General features: G+C 41.2%; 2 protein-coding genes across 2 annotated transcripts in view; both read right to left on the reverse strand.

Moving 5' to 3' along the window:
• LOC139732049 (FERM, ARHGEF and pleckstrin domain-containing protein 1-like) overlaps positions 1-24,416 on the reverse strand; it is a 145,567-nt gene that overhangs the window by 32,518 nt on the left and 88,633 nt on the right. The window contains exons 8-11 of the mRNA XM_071642928.1: positions 23,017-23,260; positions 8,682-8,845; positions 7,692-7,754; positions 6,302-6,786 (exon numbers count right to left, since the gene is read on the reverse strand). Coding sequence (XP_071499029.1) covers positions 6,302-6,786; positions 7,692-7,754; positions 8,682-8,845; positions 23,017-23,260 — 956 coding nt within the window. The remainder of the gene's footprint in view (positions 1-6,301; positions 6,787-7,691; positions 7,755-8,681; positions 8,846-23,016; positions 23,261-24,416) is intronic.
• LOC139732048 (uncharacterized) lies at positions 2,730-6,200 on the reverse strand. The gene has a single exon (XM_071642927.1). The coding sequence runs from the start codon at positions 6,000-6,002 to the stop codon at positions 4,086-4,088; it is 1,917 nt and encodes a 638-aa protein (XP_071499028.1). The 5' UTR covers positions 6,003-6,200; the 3' UTR covers positions 2,730-4,085.

Genomic DNA, 24,416 nt, shown 5'->3' on the forward strand with positions numbered 1-24,416 from the left:
TTTTGTAGATTTCTTCCTGGCATATATGCCATATGAGTCTTCAAGGCATGATTTTGACCCAACTCCCACACCCCCTCCCCCCCCCCCAAAAAAAAAAAAATGGCATTCTTTTCTGATGAATTGAGTAAAAGTGATACAAATATACAGTTTAACTGCTGTCAAAATTACAGCAAAATTTCTGTATGTTTTTACTGTCGAAGTATTATATTTCTATCTGCAAATTCCAGCCAAACCTCTTTAATACTGTTCTTGACTTCAAATCTCAGTTGAAAAAAGAAAAGAAAAAAAAATTAGAGTTATTACTTTGCTAAGAGGAGAGACAAATGAACTCTTCATTTTCAAAATTGGAGAATCAAGTTTGACACATAACAATGTTATGCTCTGCTTTCTTTATAGGATAAGGTCTTTTTTATAAAGTAACATTGCACATTGTTTCTTAACGTAATTGTGTATATATGTTCAGTTTTGTAATTGCTTCGTTTAATTTTGTTCACAAAAAGAGCGAAATTTTGTAGAAAGATTGGTAAAAGCTATATGAAGAGTTGTAATTGCCGATTGACCAAGAGGATGGGGAGGGGGGGGGGATGTGGCTTTGAAGCCTCCCTTTTGAGATTATAAAATTCATGTGTTCAGTCATCTCATTCAAGATGTTTGAGGCTTCTTCACACTAAAAAATATATAGCCTTCATGAAAGCAGTAAGATGATAATATTATTGTTGCTTTACAGAAACTCTGTGTGAGAAATACTCTCGCTTCAGAATGTCTTCGAAAAAAAACAACATTGTCCTAGGGGCTCCAAATTTGATGACAAAGAATTTATTAGAAGTATCTGCCAGACTTTGGTGGTCATTTTTTGTTTGCTCAATAAAACCTTTTCTGATATTGGCTAAATCATTGTTAAAATTAAACAAATGACATTTACATGAAATAATTTTATAGACCAGATTAAGTAAATGCACTGGGAAAGGTGTCAAACTGATAGAAAGGAACTTGAATAAATCTATACCTAAGGCAAAAATATATAATTATAACCTGCTAGAAAATAAAATTAAAAAAAAAAAATCCCATGTTGGTACAGTATAAGAAAATGTGATAATTTCAAATTTGTTCAAAAGAAAAAAAAGATGCACAGAGCTACTGTACAATCAACTCTGATGTCTATACAATTTGGCATCACAGTTAAACAAGCAAATGATCCCAATTTGCCCCCCCCCCCCTTCTTCTTGGGTCATATCTTTCATTATTACATATAGTCCATGTAACCTATATGTATATGGAAAATTAAAAACATCCAACAATAATTGTTTATAAGCTCTAAATCAAAAGTAGTTCATGATCACAAAGTGCATGTGTGTTCAGGTGGAAAAACTGTGAGTTGTTAGAAGCAACTACAATGAAATCACACAACACGTTAATCAGTGGATTCATTGAAACACCGCACACTACAAACAGACAAAAATCCGTTAGATCCAGGCACCACAGTCATCTGTGTCCTTGTGTGTTACATATGGGGGTTAGTATAGTTAAATGAGTGTAATGAATAAAACAAGGTGTTATTTTTTTTTGGGGGGGGGGGAGGGCAAAAATGTACTATCAAAGTGGCTTTTCATACAAATACATAGTAGTTTTGAAACTTGGTCATTACATCCTCAAAGTTCATAGTTCAAAATCTCTGGAATGTGTAAGAAAAGAGTGTATATCACATGTCTTCTTTGGGGTTTTTAATTATCTATTTTTTTTTTTGGGGGGGGGGTTCGAGATGTTACAAGTGAAGCACTAGAGCTAAAATCACATCACCTGTGGGGACTCACACAAAAATGAAACAACCTACCTTCAACTACTGACGTAAGCTACGTGCACATTGGTCTGAATGAAATTATATCATTTACAGAATGCAGATTGGCAATGAAAAAAAAAGACACAAAAGAGCTAGAATGTCTCACAAGAAATTCATCTCAAATTAATGATCTCCATTCTGATTGCATCATGGCAAATACAGATCACAGTTATCTGATAAATAGGCAAATCCTTTTGGTTTGTGAATGACCTGCAAAGGTACGGCCCTAGAAGCAGACACAAAACACAGAGCTATCTCCTTTGCTCATTGATTGACAAAACAAATCACCATCAGTATCAGATAATCAACATATTTTATCCAAATATCCCCAAGTAGTACACCGATTGTTCCGCTGATATGCAAAGCCTTTGAAAGCATCAGAGCAAGTACTATTTTTGTGTTACATATCATTTGAGCTGACTATCAGTTTACAGGACCTTCTACAGGAAAAACTCTACCTGGGAGTGACTAGAGTGTGCTGAAATCATAGCCTACTTTACATTTTGGTTGTGATGTAAATGTATGTGAACTCATCACTGTCATTCACACTAACAAGATAAAGAAACCTTGTCACCTATCATGGAGATGGTTATTAGGTAACACTGCTTTGTCTTATTTTTTGCTGTTGACGTGTGCCAACGATAATGTCTGTTGCCTTTTGTATATTACAAACAAATTTTGTCCCCTCCTCAACACATTTTTTTATCTCCCCCCCCCCCCCACCCATCTTCTAAGGGAAAACATATCATAATATAACTTTTCCTATCTAAGACGTCATCTTGATACACATTTCTTTTTGTGTGTGTGATGACATAACCTACATGCTCTTTGGATCATCAGTTCTTTGTCTGGTTTTCATATTTTAATGTTCAAAGTGTCTATATAACCCCTCATCAAAATACCAAATTCTAGCCCCACATGAAAATCAAGGGCTAACTGATTATTACCAGTCCCTTTCAATCCTTTTCAACGGGTTTTGGGAAGATCCAAGAAATTTTGCATATAAGAAATTTGTCAGATTGTACGGCATGCTGATGTAGTGTCCTCATAGATTTTCCACCCCCTGTAAGTTTATGCTGCTACATCGGATGTATTAGGAGGGAACAACTATGCAAGGTGGCTACACTTGTGTCAAGCAGCTTTAATACAAAGCACTGAAGTGTGTATGCGTATCTGCCCGGTTATCTACAAGCTCTTAAAGGGCTGCGCTTTGTACAGAGCGCCAAAGAGGCATCATGTCCACTACAGGTCTTGATGGTTTATATACATGGGTAATGTATGGCAGCTTCTAAGTCTACTGAGTGAATTTGCAGAATGATGCGGTTAACTGGCTTTACGGGGCGCAAGCACAGCTTTTGAAGAAGCTCTAGTAAGGTTCACGGGAGTGGGATTGAGAGAGACAAAGTAGTACCATTCGCAAGCCCGTATCTGTTGGAGGAACGCCAACTGAGCAATAATCTCAGCGGTGTCTACAGGTATCGAGTTAAAGGCTAGCTACAGGATGGCACCAGAGTAGTACAATCTCTTGGGCTCGCTCGTGTGTAGGAGCACCCCACGCCACGGGCAACACCTCCCTTAGTACTGGATATCGACCCCGCGATTAGCACTTCACGATATGTACAATGTTGTCAGATTCGAGCAGATCGACTGCACCTGGGGCTAGATTGTTTGCTGCAAGGACAAATTCACTGGTATGTCTGGCGAATGAACTTGGCAGTTATATCAGGATACATATATAAACATAACGCCTCCGGCGACACTTTGTGGCAGAGGCATAACAATAACATTATTGAGGCTTCACTTCACACTGTTGACAAATTGTGCCATGCTATTTACTCAGTAGGTTATGTTCTTGACGGCTACTACTGAGAAGCAGTGTCAAGAGAGAAAAATATCGTCAGATGAGAAGCAGAAGGCTTTGACACTGTACAAAGATGAAGAGTGTAGGCCTTTCTTCCTCTCATAAGATATGTATATTTTAAAACAGGGCACAAGTTTGTGACTCGTTCTGGCGTACACTCATAGTTGCAAATATAGAACTCCCCCAATGTCTCCAGATATATGGGAATGTCCAAATGATCATTCATATTTTGTTCTAAATCATCTTGCAAGCAATTGTTTCTCTGAAAAGATAACAGAACTAATGCTATGTAAAAGCTTACTAACTTACAATAGAGCATGGGCTGAGAAGCAGTGTTTATTACAAGCATGCTTGCGTTAAGCAAGAAAAGTAAGCACATTTGGCCGTTTAGTCGAAATCGTCAGAGTTGTAAGTGCTCGCTGCCAATGAAAAATCATTGCCCTCGAGGTCAGCAAACAGGTCATGCCCGTTTCCGGTCATTATCCCGTCGCTGCCACCGAAGGGGTGAAAGCGCGCGGCGATGCCGTTTGTGTCTGGAGCGAGCGCGTCGTCCCCGTCGCTGCTCGAGCTGCCAGACTCGCCAAGACTACTCTTGGAGTGCGTCTTGGTGTACCTGGCCTCCGAGACTTTGTACTGGTAGACACAGCTGTCGTTTGAGCTCGTACTCGTGCCCGCTTCACTCCCGATCTCACTGTCGCTCTCATTCTCACTCAGGCTCTCACCACCATCAGCACGCGGCAACGGCAGGTACGCAGCATCCTCACAGTGCACACGCATGCTCTCATTTTCTAGGTTTCCAAAACTCAGCTCACTACAACTGACAAGGTCATCTGAGTTGCGCATCGTGCCAAACTGCCTGCGCAGAGAATCGTCACTCCCAGGGCTGCTTGACTTGGTGGCACTCCCGACACTCCCCGGGGGAATCACCAGCTCGCCCGGCCGCGGGATCTGAACCCTCAACTTACTGACGTACATGGACTGGCTAACCTGTCTCTGCCAACTAACCCCCGGTCCCTGAAAGCCAATGTTTGGTAGGTCACCCAGGATATCATCACCCCCTCCCTCGGTTTCATCTGAAAGGAGTCTCCTACCGGGTGTGGCATGGGTCTGGGCATCTAACTGGGCAACCATCTCCCTGGACAACTCTGGCAGCTTGGGAAGACTACTTTCGGGGATTATACCGGGACTCACATAATGGTGGGGCGGGGACTGGAGGGGGGCTGTCGAGTTGCCCGACTCATCATCGACAAGGGAAACGTCTCTTGGGAACAATTCATCGTAGTCTCTGAGGTAATCAATCTTCAGGGACAATGGAGTGGGACTAGCGGTTTCCCCTACACCTCTCAGCGATTCTAACCCACTGGGACGATCAGATAAAGCAGAAGCAGCAACGGCAGCGGCAGCATTCCCCTTATGAAACAAGAGTGAATCCTTATCAACACCTATTCCCGCTAAGCCCTTAGAAATGACCCCCTTGACTTCATCATCTGGGTCTGTCCCCGAGCTGGTCTCTGTGAAGCCATCATCTTCAATGGCCTGGAGGCTCTGCCTCGTCTTGGCCAGGCTCTGCTCCAGCTCTGTCAAGGTGTGGGATGTTTTATCGAGATTTTCCTCGAGAGATTGAAGGTTGGCATTGGCCTCACCGAGGGATTCCCCTAGATTCTCACTGCTCTCAAAGAACAGCTGCCTTTCTTGCCTAAATGCCTTATAATCACTATGGAGATTCTCACCTGCCTTGTAGTCTATTGTACTTCCCAGCCCATTTGTCACATTTTCAGACTGGGCATGGGAGAAGGAATTTAGACTCCTGGTATCAAAACTTGACATTGTGAACCCATCGTCCGTCCCCGGGCTGGCGAGCTCGGAGGCAACGCGGAGCACTTCTGCCATGGGGTTTTCAACTTTGATTTCTGTCTCACTACGCCCTCTCTTCTCATAGTCTTCACTACTAAGGCTGCTGCTGCTGCTGCTACTGCTGAAATCGGGACTATCCTTCCTACTAAGGCTTTTCTTTATCAACAATGCATCTACCTCCGGTAAGAAGAGAGGATCGGCAGTCCTCAGAGAGGATAGAGTGTTTTCGTCATGATCAAGTTCACTGACGGAATCTGGGGAACCTAAACTTTTAAAGACATCGGAATTGGGTTCAGTATCTGACAGCACCTCGGGCAAGCTGAGGATCCCCCCTTCCGGCTCGCTGAAAGTGCCGGGAGTGCTCATCTCACTTAACAGGGCAAGGGTAGCTTCACTATGGACCTGGGTCTCCACTTCCGAGGGACTGACTGTATCCAGCTCACTCAGCATCTCTGAGACAGAGCCCAGATCGTAGTCTGGGTTGTCGGTCTCCCCGTCTCTCCCCCCTTCCCCATCTCCGTTTCCCTCCGTCTTTGTTTCCTCCAACCCTGAGGACACGAGGGATGAGTCGCTGTCGTCGGAGTCCTCGGAAGTGAATTTCCCACCGATGAGGAGGGGGCGGAGGATGTCGGCAATGGGCCTCACGATAGGTATGGCCGACGCCTCCCCCTCCCCCTCCTCCTCCTCCTCCCCTTCCCGACCCTCATTAACAACACTTAGACTGGAAGAGCTAGAAGAAGTGGTCATACTCAGATTGCCTCCAGCGCTGATGTCTCCGTTCCTCCTCGGCTCCGCATCGGAGAGGGCATCCAGGCGGGTCTCGGCTCCGGCTGCCATGAGCTCCGGCTCCATCCTGGCGTTGAAGGGTGCCGTGGCATTGGCCAGTCGGCTGGCCTGGCTCTGGTCTACCTCCGGCTGGGGCTGCTGCTGTGAGTTGTCGTCGTTTACAATGTACTCGTACATGATACTGGAGTTGGACTGACCCTTGTGTATGGCGATGCGGGAGTTCTCGTGGACCGGGGTGATGGGCGTCGACGAAGGGGGCGAGGTCGGCGAGTCCGAGACTGGACTCTTTGGTACCTCCGGTTTGGCATAGGTGGGATCGTCTGGGAAGGCCAAGTTGGGTGCACTGTGGTGGTCAGTCACTATTGTCTCTGTCATGTCAATGGTCAGCGGCGTTGTGGTGCGAGGGGCACCGAGACTTCTTGTGGACATTCTTGATGCATTCATGCTCCTGAACGAGTGACCGATAAAAGAGAAAGAACTTCCTGTACAAGTCACAAAACAATAACCTTTGATAATTCAGCTTTAAGAATTGTATACCCTATGCATGTTTGGACTTTGTTTTATATGGCACTACTGTGGAAGCACTCTAATACTTATGAGCACTATAACACAGGACCAACAGCTTTCATCATTGACACTGATAGGTTACTTACTTATATGTCATTTGTTTTTGAAGCAATTAAATTTCATTTGGTGTGAATACATAACACGCATGTAGTCAAAGAAATCAGTTCAGTGTAAACGAGCAAAAGGCCAAATGCGAGGCCAAAATTGGCTGCGCATTTGGCTACGCTCTGGAGGTGGTCTCGTCAGACTATACCAAATTGCGTTTGTTTACAAGCGGAGCGCCACTACGACAAAATATCGAAAGGTTTGAATTAAAAGCGCGGCCGAGCCCGGCAGTGTAAACGGACAAAATTGCGGGGCCCGGCCCAGCAATTGAGGCTGGGCTCGGCCACAGCTCGGCCACGGCTCCGCCGCGGCTCGGCCCAGCCCCGCACTGTAAATGGGGTCCTAGAAAGACTGTGACCATGCTACTCATTTGTCTTTCACAAAAAATGATTGCCATTTCTGTGCCAAGTTCAAGTATCTGTGTGGACCACATCTGTTGACGTCCGAGGTGTTGTATAAAACTAATAATGTATGATCTTTGCTCCTGCAATGGAACAAGATTTCGGACTTGGTGAAAGATGAGGCGCACTATTCAACTCAGCTTCGCCTCGCTAAATAGAATGCCTCTATCTTTCACCTTGTGTGAAACCTTATAGCATCGCACTTGCGACTATTCACTAATTGTACACTATCTCTTAAACATGTTGGTTAATACAAATAACAAGAATCTCAGTAACTCACACTAAAGATCGAGACTGGCCTCCTATCCTCGCCTGCTCAACAACCTGCTTCTGTGTCCTCCCGCTGGAAAGAAATGAAACATAAACACAAAAATATGACACATTATTCCAAAGCAAGGAAAAGAAATGCATGTAGTCTACAGAGGCACGTAATCTGTCAAGATTTTTTTTGTTTGTTTTTTGTTTTTGTTTTTTTTTGGAATTGACAGACCCAGCTGCTGTCTATCTAACTCACTGCTTACAGGGAATGGGTATGCCAGGTAGCAAATCTATGGTCAATTATCGTGTCTTCAAGAAGATGGAGTTAAAATTAATACTATAGAGAATGTGTGTCTATCCGTAGGGCATCACTATTGTTCATGCAGTTTGTCTGCAAAGCTACACTGTAGATGGAGAACTAATGTAGACATACATGGTAGCATCCATCCAGTCCTAACCCCTTACACGTATCTTCTTTCACTTTTTCTGAATTTTCTCATTGTGGAAAAATAGTTATTGATCAAATAGACTGGCTTTTCCAGCTTTCAAAATAATGCTCAGGGACACCAAGCTTGTAAACAGCATCATGGTATTCTGATGGTTGAAAAGGCATAATTTTGGTGGGAAAAAAGTATTTTTAACAGCATTTTCTATAAAAGCTTCTGGTATTTTGGGCAAAAATCACTTCCAAATAACAAAGAAGAGTAATAGTTGGGATATCAAATGCTCACTAGAATGTAAGTCACACTCATGTTTCTCAAAGCTTTTTATCGGAAGTTACAAGCAGAAGAACTCCTTTGAGTATTTTTAAATGAACTACATTGTAGGAAACATTTCTCGCAAAGAAATACCCTATGATATCAATAAGGTCACATGTCTGAGGGTTTATAAAGTGCTTTATTGTTTCTGAGACCAACTATCTCACTACAAGCCAATTCCTGATGCCTGTTGTCAGGGAAGGGGTGGGGCACGAAATCATTTTGTTCGTCTCTCCCGTGCAACACACGCGTACCTGTATCGGAACGTGGAGCCGCGGCTCAGCAGCCGCCTCCTGGACCGCGGGTACTTGTTCTGGGTGAGGCGGAAGAAGGCGTGGTGCTCCACGCAGGTCTTCCAGAACTGCTTGCAGTCGTTCCTCGTGTCCATCAGGAACTCTACGGTGCTCCTGGGGTAGCCCTAGGGGTAAATGGACAGAAAGACAGAAAAAAGATTAATACACACTTTGATGCGGCATGAAAAAAAAAATGGCTGAAGTTAAGAGCCACCTATTCTGCAAGCCCTTCATGCATATTACTGTATACGCCATATATTCAGCGAGTTTAATTTTCTGCAAATCAGGACTCCCTGACAATTTCATGAGTGGTTAAATTTGTAATCATGGAGTACAGCAACAAAAGGAGAAATGGATGCAAGAAGGTCACATTCATATTGAAATGAGCATGTTATTGATATTGATATATTTGCACATGTTTAAATTCATGAATAGCATCCCACTCACGAAATTCATGAAAATAAAACCTTGTGAAATATTTGGCATATACGGTACATATAAGCTGAGTAAGTTAATTTTTTACTTTCAAGGAGTCACACATCAGAGGTAGTGGCTTCAGGGACTAATTTATTTTGTAAAACATTCATAAACTTCAAATCTTTGTCAAATACAATACGTATGCTCAGCAGAAGTACATTGTGATGATTAAATGCGATGATTTGCATCTTGAGCAAATGCAATGATATCCAAGCATTACTTCCATTTCCCACTGTTGAAATGAAAACTGCACTTATCTTTTCTCACAAGTTCTTCCCAAGTATTTTTACAGTTCATTGCACTTTTCCAATCCCACGCACTCAACATCAACACACTGAGTCAGAGACATATCATGAGAAAATCAGAAACAACATCAAACCACATATAATGTGTGATTATGGTGGCTATTTTAGATCACCAAGGGACACAATGTCAATTGCATAGTCAAACACTTTTGGACATTTGTCCACTTAATGCTCAAATTATTTGAATACAAGAAGACAGTTGCAGTTTGTACTTCCTTGTTTACATTATCTCCCTACAATGTTCACTTCATTTCAGCACATTTCCAATTTTCTTTTTTGGACACGTAGTGTATGGGAAAAGATTATCTAGGTTTTGATGTTGATGGCTTACACCTGCCTTCAGAGTTGTGGAGCCCGCATACTGCAATCACACCACACAGATCGACAGTCTCCGGGGAGGTAAGATTTGTGCACCGATCAACGCATTGTTTACATTTCGTTGTCGGACCATATTGGAAATAATTTACTGCATGATGGCGATGACGCCATTGCTCCTTGACCAAACAAATCTTGGAGGTTATAACTCCGGTCGTCCCTTTGCCCTGCACGACCGTGCACATAATGCTACATTCGATCACATTCGGACCTTCCCCCGAAGCGCTCACTCGAGAATGCCCCAGCCTGCCACCCCAAACGACTGACGTCTTAACTACCGCGGCAAGATTTACGGTCAGATCTGCCGGCACAGCGGTTATTTTGGGGACTGAGTAATCCTTACTCATGGGGTTAAGTGATGGGTATCGTGGATCAGTGAACTGCTTACGAGGGGTGTCAATTTACAAAACCAGCATGTGGAAGAAGGAGGGGGGGGGGGGGTAGTGTGGTGGAAGGAAGTGGTAGGTGGGGTGGCCAGTTTGCCCCTTCCTCATCATCATCATCATCATTGGTACACATGATGCGCTGCAGCATCATGACAAACAAACTGGTAGAGTACAAAATCAGTTCTAGATTAACTTCCAGGTATTCAAAATTATCATTTTCAATTTATATCCAGAAATCTCAATACACAAAAATAAACCCCCAAATCTTCAAAAAAGACAGCACAACAATTGTACATAATGTATATTATGTAAATGTACATAATCATGTAAGTAATAATACCCTGTATTTTACCTAGATTTCCATAACTATCAGCAATATTTTCATAAAAAGACTAATTTCACAAAGATGGTTCTTCAAAACAAAATACATAAAAATCATAATTTTGCCAGAAATGGTCCTTCATTGTATGTGTAATGGAAATTTAGGGAGTAGAGGATGTACAAGGCCATAATATTTTATGTTTACAGCAACAGCACATGATGTGTTTTTGATCATGTGTGCCCCGTTTTGAGGGTGGCAAACAAAGTGAATATTCACAAGATAGTAGGGATGTACAATTGAACCTCAATACACATACCTCCCTATTAAAAGTACCCTCTACCCCTGTGCATACTATTTCAATATATCACTAAATTTTAATAGGATGTGTAAACATAATCCAGATCGACAAAATCACATGAATTTCAATTGCACATATCCACAAAAAAACAATAAGAGCTTGCACGACAAACTATTGAACAAACAACAATATGTCAGTAATCAAGAAGTTACTGAATACTACAGTGAGGAATGTGTACAAATATGTTTGGTATGACAGTGTGTTTTTATTATCAACCTATGATTGTACTTCTACTGTGTGAAAAAAAGTGCAAAGGAAGGAAATATTTTTGTTTATTGTGTCCGAACAATGCAAATATCTTGTCATGTCGTACAGAAATATCAGTTCAGATTACCGCTCCTATATTACTTGAATGGAGATGAATAAATACCATTGAAATCAAAGTGTGTGTGTGTGCGTGCGCACATGCCCATCCCGACTACAGTAGGCCTTTAAAATCAAAATACCAGCAAGGCACATAGGCATGAGGCAGAGCATTCCAACGTCGATCACGGCCTGTGAGAACAGGGCCCGACATTTTTCTATGGCTATTGATGTCATCCATGACAAGTTTGTACACTGTAATTACATTTACAAGCTTGGAGTCTGTTTACGCATCGTCATACGTATGAGTCACTGACTGATACGGGAGACCAATGACATAAACACAAGCAGTGTCTGAGATGAAGAGCTGTTTCTCGATATAAATGAATTCGCAGAAAACTATTCAAGATTTTAGTGTATACACCTCCCCACCCCCCACCCCCCCCAAAAAAAGAGAAAGTGTTTGTGTTGTTGCCAAAACAATTTGCCCACAAATTCTATGTTCTCTTTGAATACACCTCCCCCCCCAAAAAAAAAAAAAAAAGAAAAAAAAGAAGAAGAAAGAAATAAATAAAAATAAATAGATAAATGAATAAAATAAAATGTAAGCATATGCTTTGGGGTGAATGAATGACGCTACTCATACTACTTAGCATTTCACGATATTGAGCATCAATTTCTGGTCAGCATAAAACATCATTCCAAAGTATATTAGAAGAAAATGAGAAGAATCATGAAGAAAACAAGAGACCAAAGAACCTGTGATCAAATAAAATCAAGGCAAGCAGCAAGATGCAAACTATGGGGGGGGGGGGGGCGATGATTCAAATGCATCATTTTGTGTCAATCATATTTAATGTATGACGGCAACTAATATACAAGGGATAAGCGTCATCAAGGAAAAACCTTTCGTCATCTCTGCATCAACTTAATTCCAAGCCTGTCACTATCATCATTATCACCATCATCATCATTACCATCATCATCATCACCATTATCATTGCTATCATCATCATCTCCACCATCGTCAACACCATCACCATTATCACCACCATCGTCATCATCATCACCATCACTATCTACCATCACCATCACCATCATCATCATCACCATCATCATCACCACAAAAACACTGAAGTGAGAAAAAAGATTTAGGGCTTCACCACTAATCTAGGTACCCTTAATGAAGGTATTATTCTCCAAACACAACTATTATCTAGTACAAAAAAAAGGGGGAGTGCCTTCTGTCAAATAAGCTGGATGACGAGCTGCTAATGACTTGAATAACACAAAACCAGCTGCTCCATTATCATTAACATTCCACTTTATACGACAAATAGGAGCTGGCTGGATTTAAAATACTGATTCACTGGAGCTCTTCTTCCCACATGTACAGGGGACTGAAAAACAAAGAGAGCGTAAAATTTGTGGGCAAACTGTGTTGGCAACGATACTAACACAGTATGCAAAGTCTCTAGGACCAGTGAGACAGCAGCAAATATATATTTTTTTTGGGGGGCCGCATCATGATATTGACAAACAAGGAAAAGTAGAAATTACGCGGTGCGTAACATATGTCCCCGCCGGAAGTAGCATTTTGTAACAAAATGTGCAATATAGGTAAAAAATCAAGGTCAAAGGTCAAAGAAGTCAAAGGTCAAAATTCTGTGTAGAAGTTTTGAAGCCCTCACCTAGTGCCATCACATAAAGCAAATGGAATCGAAATTGGGTTAGAAATGGCGAAGGAGTAGCATTTTGTAGCCAATGTACAATATAGGTCAAAAATCAAGGTCAAAGGTCAAAGAAGACAAAGGTCAAAATTCTGTGTAGAAGTTTTGAAGCCCTCACCTAGTGCTATCACATAAAGCAAACGGAATCGAAATCGGGTTAGAAATGGCGAAGGAGTAGCATTCTGTAGCAAAATGCACAATATAGGTCAAAAATCAAGGTCAAAGGTCAAAGAAGTCAAAGGTCAAAATTCTGTGTAGAAGTTTTGAAGCCCTCAACTAGTGCCATCATATAAAGCAAACGGAATCGAAATCGGGTTAAAAATGGCGAAGGAGTAGCATTTCGTAGCAAAATGTACAATATAGGTCAAAAATCAAGGTCAAAGGTCAAAGAAGTCAAAGGTCAAAATTCTGTGTAGAAGTTTTGAAGCCCTCACCTAGTGCCATCACATAAAGCAAACGGAATCGAAATCGGGTTACAAATGGCGAAGGAGTAGCATTTTGTAGCAAAATGTACAATACAGGTCAAAAAATCAAGGTCAAAGGTCAAAGAAGTCAAAGGTCAAAATTCTGTGTAGAAGTTTTGAAGCCCTCACCTAGTGCTATCACATAAAGCAAACGGAATCGAAATCGGGTTACAAATGGCGAAGGAGTAGCATTTTGTAGCAAAATGTACAATACAGGTCAAAAATCAAGGTCAAAGGTCAAAGAAGTCAAAGGTCAAAATTCTGTGTAGAAGTTTTGAAGCCCTCACCTAGTGCCATCACATAAAGCAAACGGAATCGAAATCGGGTTAGAAATGGCGAAGGAGTAGCATTTTGTAGCAAAATGTACAATATAGGTCAAAGGTCAAGGTCAAAGGTCACGACTGAAATTCTGTGTAGAAGTTTCAAAGCTCCCATGTAGTGCTATCATATAAAGCAAACAGAATCAAAATTGGCTCATAAATGACAGAGAAGTAGCAAATTGAAGATTTTGATCACACACGGACGCACACACGGACACACAGACGGACGGACGGACGGACACACGGACGGACACACGGACACACACACGTACGGAGCCCGTTTCATAGTCCCCTGCTCGAACTCGTTCGGCGGGGACAATGAAAATCAAGATTTGATTGATACTGGTGGGTTCTTGTACAGGAAAGTCTAAATTTTTCTCTTTTTTGTGAATGTTGTCAAAGCAATTATTGTAAACATACTGTGTAAAGCCTTAAATAATGGTGTGAATAATCCTTGTGGAGAGAAAAAGAAAAGGATTAATGTGGCCAAAATCACATCATGTCAATGCACAGTTATGACAAGACACAAACTTAAAAAAAAAAGAGACCCGCGGGTCACGCGCTCACCTGAGTATCGCAATTTCACCTTCCATGCATTCTTGCACACTCTTACCTGAGAACATTGGAAACTTAGGTCTGCATATGGATCCCCCCCCCTCAACTCCAGGGTGGGGGGGGGGGGAGGGCAAGCAGCCCTGGATCTGCAATGAACAAACTTGGAACTACACATAAAGTCATCAATGTACAAACTCATGGTATGTATTAACTATGCTTTATCATTTCTGGTTCTAGAGTAGAAGATTTTAAATATTCCTTAATGTGGGAGGGGGGAGGGGTGGGAGGTGGGCCCCATAGGGGCCCCCCAAGAGGGACATGGTGCCCATTTGAATTGAGATTCTATCCCCCGAGGGATGCTACCTGCTAAGTTTGGTCAAAATTAATCATGAGGTTTTTAAGAAGAAGATGAACGTGTACAATTCAGGCCCCATTACAACTGTAGTGTAGGACTTCTCTCCATCCCCTCTCCTGGGTCCCAAGGGAGGGGGAGGGGTACCCCTGATTCCGCCAATCCCATGAACAAACTTGAAACTACAGTCATCAATGTACTAACTCATAGTGTTATCTAAGCCCTATCACTTCTGGTTCTAGAAGATTTTTAAAGATTCCTTAATTTTAGGGGGTTTGGGTCCCCCTGGGGGCCCTCCAGGTGGGCCATGGTGCCCATTTGCACAAATTGAGATCCTATCCCCCTAGGGATGCTACCTACCAAGTTTGGTGGAAATCAGACATGGGGATATCAAAGTGAATATGAAAATGTACGATTTAGGCCCCATTAGGACCCCTCCCCATCCCCCTCCCCTGGGTCCCAAGGGGGGCACCCCTGATTCCCCCATGAACAAACTTGAAACTACAGTCATCAATGTACTAACTCATAGTATTAACTAAGCTCTATCACTTCTGGTTCTAGAGAAGAAGATTTTTAAAGATTCCTTAATTTTAGGGTGTTTGGGCCTCCCTGGGGCCCCCCAGGTGGGCCATGGTGCCCATTTGAACAAATTGAGATCCTACCCCCCTAGGGATGCTACCTGTCAAGTTTGGTGAAAATCGGTCATGGGGTTCTCAAGAAGAAGATGAAAATGTAAAAAGTTTACGCACGACGGACGACGGACGACGCACGACGGACGACGCACGACGGACGACGCACGAAGAGCGATCGCAATAGCTCACTTGAGCCTTCGGCTCAGGTGAGCTAAAAAGGCTTCCCAATTAAATCGTTTGAACACCAAACACAGTTTACATCCAAAGAGAACTGTGTAAAGATGCGAGATATAACCATGGGTCAGAAACACATACAGTATATGAATCACACAATTTGAATTAAGGCTTGTATTATGAATTGCATAATGATGTCTCTTCCAACAAAGTTGGATGCAAATGCTCTGGGCTGTCTCAACCATAATTTATATGATATACATGTAGCCACAAACACACTGCATTGTGTGGCTAATCATTCAAACAACAAAAACAAAACACAAAACAAACAAAGCCTCCAGAGAAAGAGGGGAAAAAAGAGGAAGGAGTTCTTTCAAATCAAAATGTATAATGTATCTACAGGTAAAATCACAGGATCACTTTATGAAGAATTGAAGGTGCATACAATTATGTATTTGACTCATGTGCAATGATGGCTGGCTGGGCGAGTATTGATTTGAGATATCGAAACCGCTCCTAGATACTCCAGTCGCGACGATTGTCTGAAACGTTACCCACGTTAGCCTCTCCACGCTTTCTTTCCTTCCTTTTCATTTTTCACTTGCAACACATTTCTGCCTCCGCTAATGTGACATGTCTACCACCTTCTGCTTTTTAATAGCAAAACTGGCTGGCAGCCTATTTTAAGGTGGAAAAGAAAAGAAAGAAAGAAAGAAAGAAAAACCACACTCGATTCCACAAAAACTCAATGCAAAAAAAAAAAAAAAAAAAAAAAAATGCAGTCCTCCCCAATTTAAATCCCGACCCAGTTTCCCCTGTACACTGTAATCCTATCCTCAGAATATTGCATTTTGATGTCAGTAGACCCGCTTCATATGGCTACAGTCATCTACACAAACTGTTTCATAGGGCTACAGTTGTCTAGATGACACTGGATGCATCCTTTTTGAGGACAGTTTTGCTAACAATGGTAGCATAACTTTTCCCCTTGCTCCCATTTCCTGTAGCTACCTTGGAAGATAACTGGCATGTTACAAAACTTTTAAAATTGCCTTTTCACAGCGCTGTGATGCAGTTGGTAAAATCATCTGCAATTTATACCAACAGTGCATATCTGCACGGAAAAATTGCTCTGGTGGCACATAAAAGGTAATTTCCATCCAATACCTGGTTTACTACATAATCAATAATCAGTACAAAGTACATTTATAAGGTATACTCCTGTTTTGAAGTATGCAATTGTAAACCACATTTCAATGAACCTGAAGCTTGCTAAAACATAAAGAGTTGAAATAAACCAGTATCTTCATGAACCCCAGCCCCCCCCCCCCCAAAAAAAAAAAAATTTGCAAGACACAAACTAACAAGGATAAGTCTACAAGACCAGGGAAGAATCAATCTTAAATATCAATGATTGCATCAAAATGTTTCTTCAACACGACGGTCAGCTCAATGAAATTTAACCTCATATGTGCACTCTGCACAAAGCAGTATCTTTCCCTTTAAGGCTAATGCGATGTTATTTCATGAGGACCAACCCAGCGGAGGCGAAGACATCCCACTAAATACATCACACAGGCTCCCATGGGTCCCGAATGGGGGCGTAGAAGTGAATGGATATACATGGGCAGCTCTAGCGTAAGTAACATCACAAATTCATCCATATCTGACCCCTGCAGGCCAAAGAATCCTCCTCATTTTCTGGGGCTTGGCCTCATCTGGTTACATTTCAGATACCTGGAGGGGGAAAAGCGGGGGACTTAATGCCATCATGCATCCAGCATGTATATGGATGCATTTAGCATTGATCCCCTCTCAGGCACTGGGCATGAAAAATGCACATCTATTTTGGCTTTCGCTGATGATGCCTCCACAAGAAAGCATATCAAGAGATACAAAAATCAAGGACTGACATATATACACAAATAAATACATAACCACAAATACATTGTAAATACATTATACACATTAAACACAAATAAATACACACCCACACATATACGTAAACATACACACACAAGTACATTAACCCTCAGAATGCTGACTTCTTCCACATGTGATCGCTGCACACATTCCGTCACAACATCTACGCACTCACTATTACCTTTGACAAACTTAGTACCACTGTTTCAAGGAATCCCTAAACATCTACATTGTATAATCCAATCCTACATCTACATCTAATCAAGATATGCACAGTTATCAGATGATTGGCAAAACACATACTTTGCATAACACCCATGAGTAAAATGTACTGCTTATTGCACTTAAAGGTCCTGTTTACCTTTGGGAGCAGTGATTTCAAAAATGTTTAAGATATCACATTTGATGCAAATGTGTAGGTCTGTTGTGTCACAAAATATCCTACATATAAAATTTTTACAATAAAGCCGAACATATAGGGAGATATCAGTGTTTTTCTCTATAAACCGTAACTGTAGATGGTTTAGTTTGGAAATATTCTTATTGTAATTATTGTTCACATTTTGTGTATTTAACAAATCACTTAACATCAATTATACCAAATCAAATTTGTACAGTGGTTGTTTCTATCCCTGACTCACATTTTAGAACTATTCTAGAACACTAATGCTGGGTTTTTGTTTCATACGCAAATGGTAAATTCTGACTTTAACCCACTAGCTCCTACAAAGCTCATCTTTTGATTTCTCCAACAACCGACTTTAAGTTCTAAATTTACATCGTGGCACTATGTTAGACCCCACAAATGTCGTTTTACTTTTAAATAATAATAATAATAAAAGGACAAAAAAGTCATTAAAAAAAAGCCATTAAAAAAATGTTGTAAAGATGGATACAATCCTAACGGTGAAGATGTGAAAAGCCTTGAAGAGACATATTAGACAATACAGTAAGTCCCCCCAAAAAAAATTACAGCCAGATTTTCGCTTTGATAACACCCAATATGATCAAATCGTCTAATGCTACTTCAGTGTCATAAAATATAACATCTTAGCTTTATTTTGCAGAAAACTCTATTCAATTTGGCTCAGCGGTCACAGAGAAATGTGGATTGTTGTAAAGCATGTCATGAGTCTGATTCTTCCAAGTTTAGCACTTGGATGCTCTTGGAACTGCACATTCATGTGTGAACACAATAGACAGAACTTGGAGAGAAGAGATTCCTGACATGCTCTACAAAATTCCTCATTTCTCTTTGACCAATGAAACAAATCGAATGGTGTTTTCTGTAAGATGTCGACAATGAGTTATAGTTTCATACCCTGAAATTGTATTTGGATAGATTCACTATCTTTAAAGTTATCGTTGCGGAGGCTACCGTTGTAATCTTTTTTGGGACGTACGGTAACATGGAATCGACTTCAAACCATGACTTCTTTGACTTTCCTCCCTTTAGGAACCCCTTCTCCCCCCTCCCCCCTTTCAGAAAAATATGAAAAAAAAAAAGAATTCACTAGAATACTTTTAACTTTCCAGTCTGTAGCCGAGGAAAAGAACAGGGGAGGAGGAATACTATTTTCATCCGTGTCTCAACATGGATTCATTTACAAATTGCATCTTGATAAAACTGCATGTATCTAAACTTCACAGCTGATATGTAGCCTCATGTGCTTCTAACACAACTGCACCTCCCAACCTGGTGATTGCCTGCGCTATACAGATTCAGGGCCCATCGTACGATTAAAACACAACGAAACATAAAGTAAATCATAAATCATATCCTAAAGGGGCAACAAACAGGCAACTGGCGCACCTGTTTCTCGTCAGGCACTCTGCAACGAATTACCATCACCAATAACTGCAGTTAAAACAGCAGCAAAGCAATTTATTAGCTATGGCAACTAAACACGGGCATAACTAGGAGTGGCCTCTGGGTTGATGTCGCCTCATTCTCCTCCTCCTCCTCCTCCTCCTCCTCCTTCTTCATCTAACCTTCGTCCCACTTCATCATCTAACCTTCCTCCATCCGCTCTCTCTCTCCTTCCATCTCTCTCTCCATTAGTAGAAAGAAACCTCAGCCTAACAAGAACAAATAGCCTCAGAAATACAAATGAAAATGTAATCATGATTCGACTTGTAAACCCAAACCTTAAATAGTTGTCGTGAGGCAGGGTTGTAAATGTCAACCCACCGATGACACTAATGGCGGGAGAAAGATGAGGCCGGGAGAGAAGCAATGATAAAGGACTAGGAGGGGAATATTAGCACCTTAAGTCTCAAGCGTGATATATTTTTCACGTTCACGGAGGCGATTACTTGCTTGTGCCTCGCATACAGACCAGGGTACAAATGCCTCCTAGGGGAGAGATCAAAACAAGTGGAGTTGAGCTCTGATATTTTTCCTTAACCCACGGACCGCCGCGAGTGCGGCACCACGCGTGACCAGAAACCACAAAGCGGGGGCTTTTAGCTGTCTAGGCATTAATGAACCTGACTGAGGTATCTCCCGGGTATGTACAGTACATGTATCTGCCATGCCTGTAATGGACAACTGATAGAGTATAAATATGCACCACTAACGTGCGGTACACCGTAACAAAGTACTGCACTCGGGTCACCTGACGTTAAGAAAATTCTCGTGTTATCATCTCCAGTGACCAGTTTGGAAATGCATCCCTAACATTATTCACAATGAGTATTTGCAGCCTCTGCAACATCAGATCAGAGGAGCTGCCATATTTAAAACAAAAGTCCTTTATTTTCTCACTGCATGCCAAATGATGTTGAATATGAACACACCTAACCAACAGCCTGTTGTGTTTAATTTTCTCATCCTTTAATATCCATTTTTTTTTTTCAATTTGATCATTGAAAAAGTCACAGCAGTACTCACGATTTTTCACGCGATCAGAAACTAGCGCGAAAATAAAAGCATGCGAATATTTCTGCTTGCCATATGTTCCTGTAGTTGATGTCTTGATACCGCGGAATTAAAAACACGCGAAACTCTTCTTATCTGGCCGAGCGCGAAAAATTAGTCGCACGAAAATATCCACTTCTACAGTATATGAAGAGTTTGCATGTAAAAGCATTTAAAAGCCATTTTTTTAATTTCTTTTTAAAATAAAGGTCATCAACAAATAGAAAAAAAAAATCTATTCAATGATACTACACTTCAAACATAACAAGAAATATTTGAGAGACATTAAAATCATCACATGTATTTTAATCATTTTCCTTGTTTTACAGCAGCTTTAATCTCAAATTGATAAAAACCGCTGGACATGTTTTGCATTTAAACTCTTTATATCCTAATGATTTAAAGACATTTATGAGTTCAGTTCAACTGAATGTGAGATTCCAAATTGAAGTTAACACTGAAGAATATGGAACACATGTTGGAAACAATTACTTTTGTTAATTAGCCAAAGGGTAACATAATTCTGCCAAAATTCAATCTGACAAAGCATTTGCAAGGTCATTGACAATGCATCTGTACTGACACTGACCTAAGCACAGATGACATTTGTAACTAATTTTACAATTCTTTTAGTTTCCTATAGCATTTCTGATTCACTCTTTCTTTCCTTGAACCTACTTTGTAGAACCCTGAAGATATAATCTCAATAGCAGCTTGTCAAGGAAGCTGACTAAACTGAGATGGGAGTGCGATGTGACAGTGGGTGACAGTGTTGAAACCAGAGTAAAGTGACAGTGGAAGACAGGCGTAAAAAGGTAAAAAGACTGTGCATGTGCCTTGTGCCTTGAAACAGTTCTTAAAATATCGTACACCTTTCTTTGGTAGTGATAGCAGCTCACTGAACATGACGGTTGGCCTTACATGACTGTGGCGGGCACAGTATTGAGGTCAATATGAGCAACTAGGAAATAGAAATAAAAATAAAAAGGTGATCAGAGGAAAACATGACGTTCTCTTTAAAACGCTGTCAAAGAAACTAGTTTTGGGGCACCCCAGCATGGCAGCTTGATTGATGGAAAGCTCCTGGATCGATCCTCCCAATGCCAGACAAGTGTGGACCAAGTTATCCGATAAATGGCGAGTGATTTTATGACAGCCATTGCATAATCAGAACCGTATGAACTCAACACACATCTTCATTTAAACAAAACAAAACAAAACAAATCTAAGAAAACATAATTGACTCCTCAAAAATCCACTGATCAGCAAGCTCATGAGTTTTGTATTAAATTTCTCTAAATATGGCCAGAAGTTCCTTTCCACTAAGGCAATGCTAAGACAACTTATCAACCAACAAGTAGGTCATATGATTAGATTTGCATAGATGGCTGTATGTCTCCAAGCACTGTGCAAGTTTGCCCATAGTAATAACTCATTGCTACGAAATCATTGTAAGTCATGAGTGGTCAAGGTTTCAATATTAGTTGAGTTTTGTGAACATTTGCTAGTGCCTAACAAACCTGGAAATTTGTGAAGAATTTAGGGAAAAAAAAAGAAAAGTAAAGAGAAAGGAAGGAATATACGACATCTGCCTAACGCATCGCAACACACATCTCCACTGCGCATTTTGCAGGTTAGTCAGCATATTGAATGCAAAATGGAGATTGAAGGATCGCACCATCTTTAATCACTACAGGCCACATGATGTGTCACTGCACTGACACTTCAAAAGCCTGACCTATATATGCCCACTCCTATCAATTTCCAAATCTCGGTCATTGAACAGCAGGGCAGCACGGGGCATGCTTCATTTCAGGGCGAATGTGGCATGAAAATGATCCAACTTGAGGACTAATTTAGCTCTGCAAAATGTAGTGAGGGTAAAAAATTTGCTGTGTAGATCCGATAGACACCAATTTCTATCTTGGTGATTTTTGGCAGGTGGCTGACCTTTGGCACACTTCTATAATGTTAGCAGACTTATTCAAAAGATCTTTTATATAGCACATGGGATTCCAATGATCATGGGTACTGGGCAAATTACTCCCGTTGCAGACAATCAAAATAGCACAAGAGAACTTCTACATTCCACTTCACACAATCAACATAATCATGATAAAAATTTTAAAAAATAGAATGAGCAGAATAAATGTTTGGTATACAACCACAAGTAATCCTCCAAACCCTGAAGGCATTACACAGAACACCCAACAGCCAACAGCCAACACCAAACACCAAACATCACACACCAAGCACAAAAGAAGAAATAGTGAGAAAGAAGGGTGACTTATGTATCTTTCCAGGAGGAAGCACTTGTACTTGAAGTTAATCCCCAAACACTGAACTGAAACCACCGAACACCAAACACTAATCACCAAACACTGAAGAAGAAATGATGCAACAGGAGGGTGACTTACGTATCCTTCCGGGTGGAGCTTGATGAGGAAGCCCTTGGACTCGAAGCTAATCCCCAAACACTGAACTGAAAACACTGAACATCCAACACCAAACACCAATCACAAAACACTGAAGAAGAAATGACGAGACAGAAGGGTGACTTACGTATCCTTCTGGGTGGAGCTTGATGAGGAAGCACTTACACTCGAAGCTAATCCCCAAACACTGAACACCCAACATCAAACACAAAACACCAATCACCAAACACTGAAGAATAAATGGCGACACAGAAGGATGACTTACGTATCCTTCCGGGTGGAGCTTGATGAGGAAGCGCTTGCGCTTGAAGCTGAGCTTGCGAATCTTGGCCCAGGAGAAGGTGTTGATCTTGGTGTTGTTCTGGAAGACCAGCACCCCCTGGTGTGAGACAGCCAGGTACAGCTGGATGTTCTCATAGTCCTTGGCCGGGTGGAGCCGCACCCCGTACATCTCCAGGCGCCGCGCCACGTCAAGGAGATTGAAGTCCGCATCGGCCATCGTCTGCCCACTGGAATAATTCACGAAAGGATATACTGTAAAAGCAGAAATTTTCCGTATTTCGCGCTACTTCTGGTTAGCGTGAATTCTAAAACGAGCGAGAATATCTTCACAATTTTATCTGCACATTTTGAATGGGTCAACAATCGCGCAGCATGAATTCAAGAACCCGTGAAGATGTTTTTGAGCTGCTCAGCACAAAAAATTAATCACACAAAAATATTGACGTTTACAGTACATTCCTACTCAGGTATCAGCCTTTGAGTCTGCTTCAAGAGAAGTTTGCCCATACGGATTCTTTTTTCATGATGGCAGTGAAGTATACAAGACTTAAATGAATGAGAAATTTAACAATTCTGGCAACTATCTAGAATGTTACAACGATTTGAATGTGAACGAGCTATCAAGCATTGCACCCTGGGGGTATCTGAAAACAGCACTACCGGTCAATTGATGGTAAACATAAATTTTTGTTGGGAGAAAAGTATTAAAGACACAAACTTTATATTTTCTGAAAATAAACATTCTTTATAAATTATTTGCTCAAGTTGTAGTAGTAAATGAATACTGTCTTTGTAAATCTGCTGGGAAAGAAGAGGACTCCAGCAATTCTAGCTACACACACAAAAACAAGAGAGATTTTGTCTCTTTCTTAAAACAAGACAAGAAAACTAAAAATCTAAACTCTCTAATCCTAAGGTATTCATCAAGATTTATGGAGTCGCTACGCCATATATTTTTTTTTTAATGATTTGTTGAAGGTCCAACAAATTTCCATTGCTCTCCTGTCTTTGTAATAAATTACTGTATTCTTTATGGACAGATTGCTTCCTAAGTGGTAAATTCTCACTTGACTTGATCATTAATATCAATTGTACTTAGTGTGTAAAGTATTTCATTTTGACCGTAAGCAAGTCCAATTCATCATGCTCATGACAGTTTTTTTCAAGAAAATATATCGTCGCTGGGGCGACAAGACCTCGTATCTACAAAATGTAAAATGTTCAGGAGAGCAAAAAAAACATGGCAGCCAAAGCACTGTATCCAATGGGATACACATTCCTATGACATGCTGTGGTGGCTTCATTTTTTTGGATTTGGACAGGACATCACTTAAAGGGGATGGCTAGTAACCGATCAGTGGGAATCAGTGGGAATGCTGAGGG

This window comes from Diadema antillarum, unplaced genomic scaffold (assembly GCF_040938485.1).
Source record: "Diadema antillarum isolate AM-2024a unplaced genomic scaffold, OU_Dant_1.0 seq00000398_RagTag, whole genome shotgun sequence".
NCBI classification, from domain to species: domain Eukaryota; kingdom Metazoa; phylum Echinodermata; class Echinoidea; order Diadematoida; family Diadematidae; genus Diadema; species Diadema antillarum.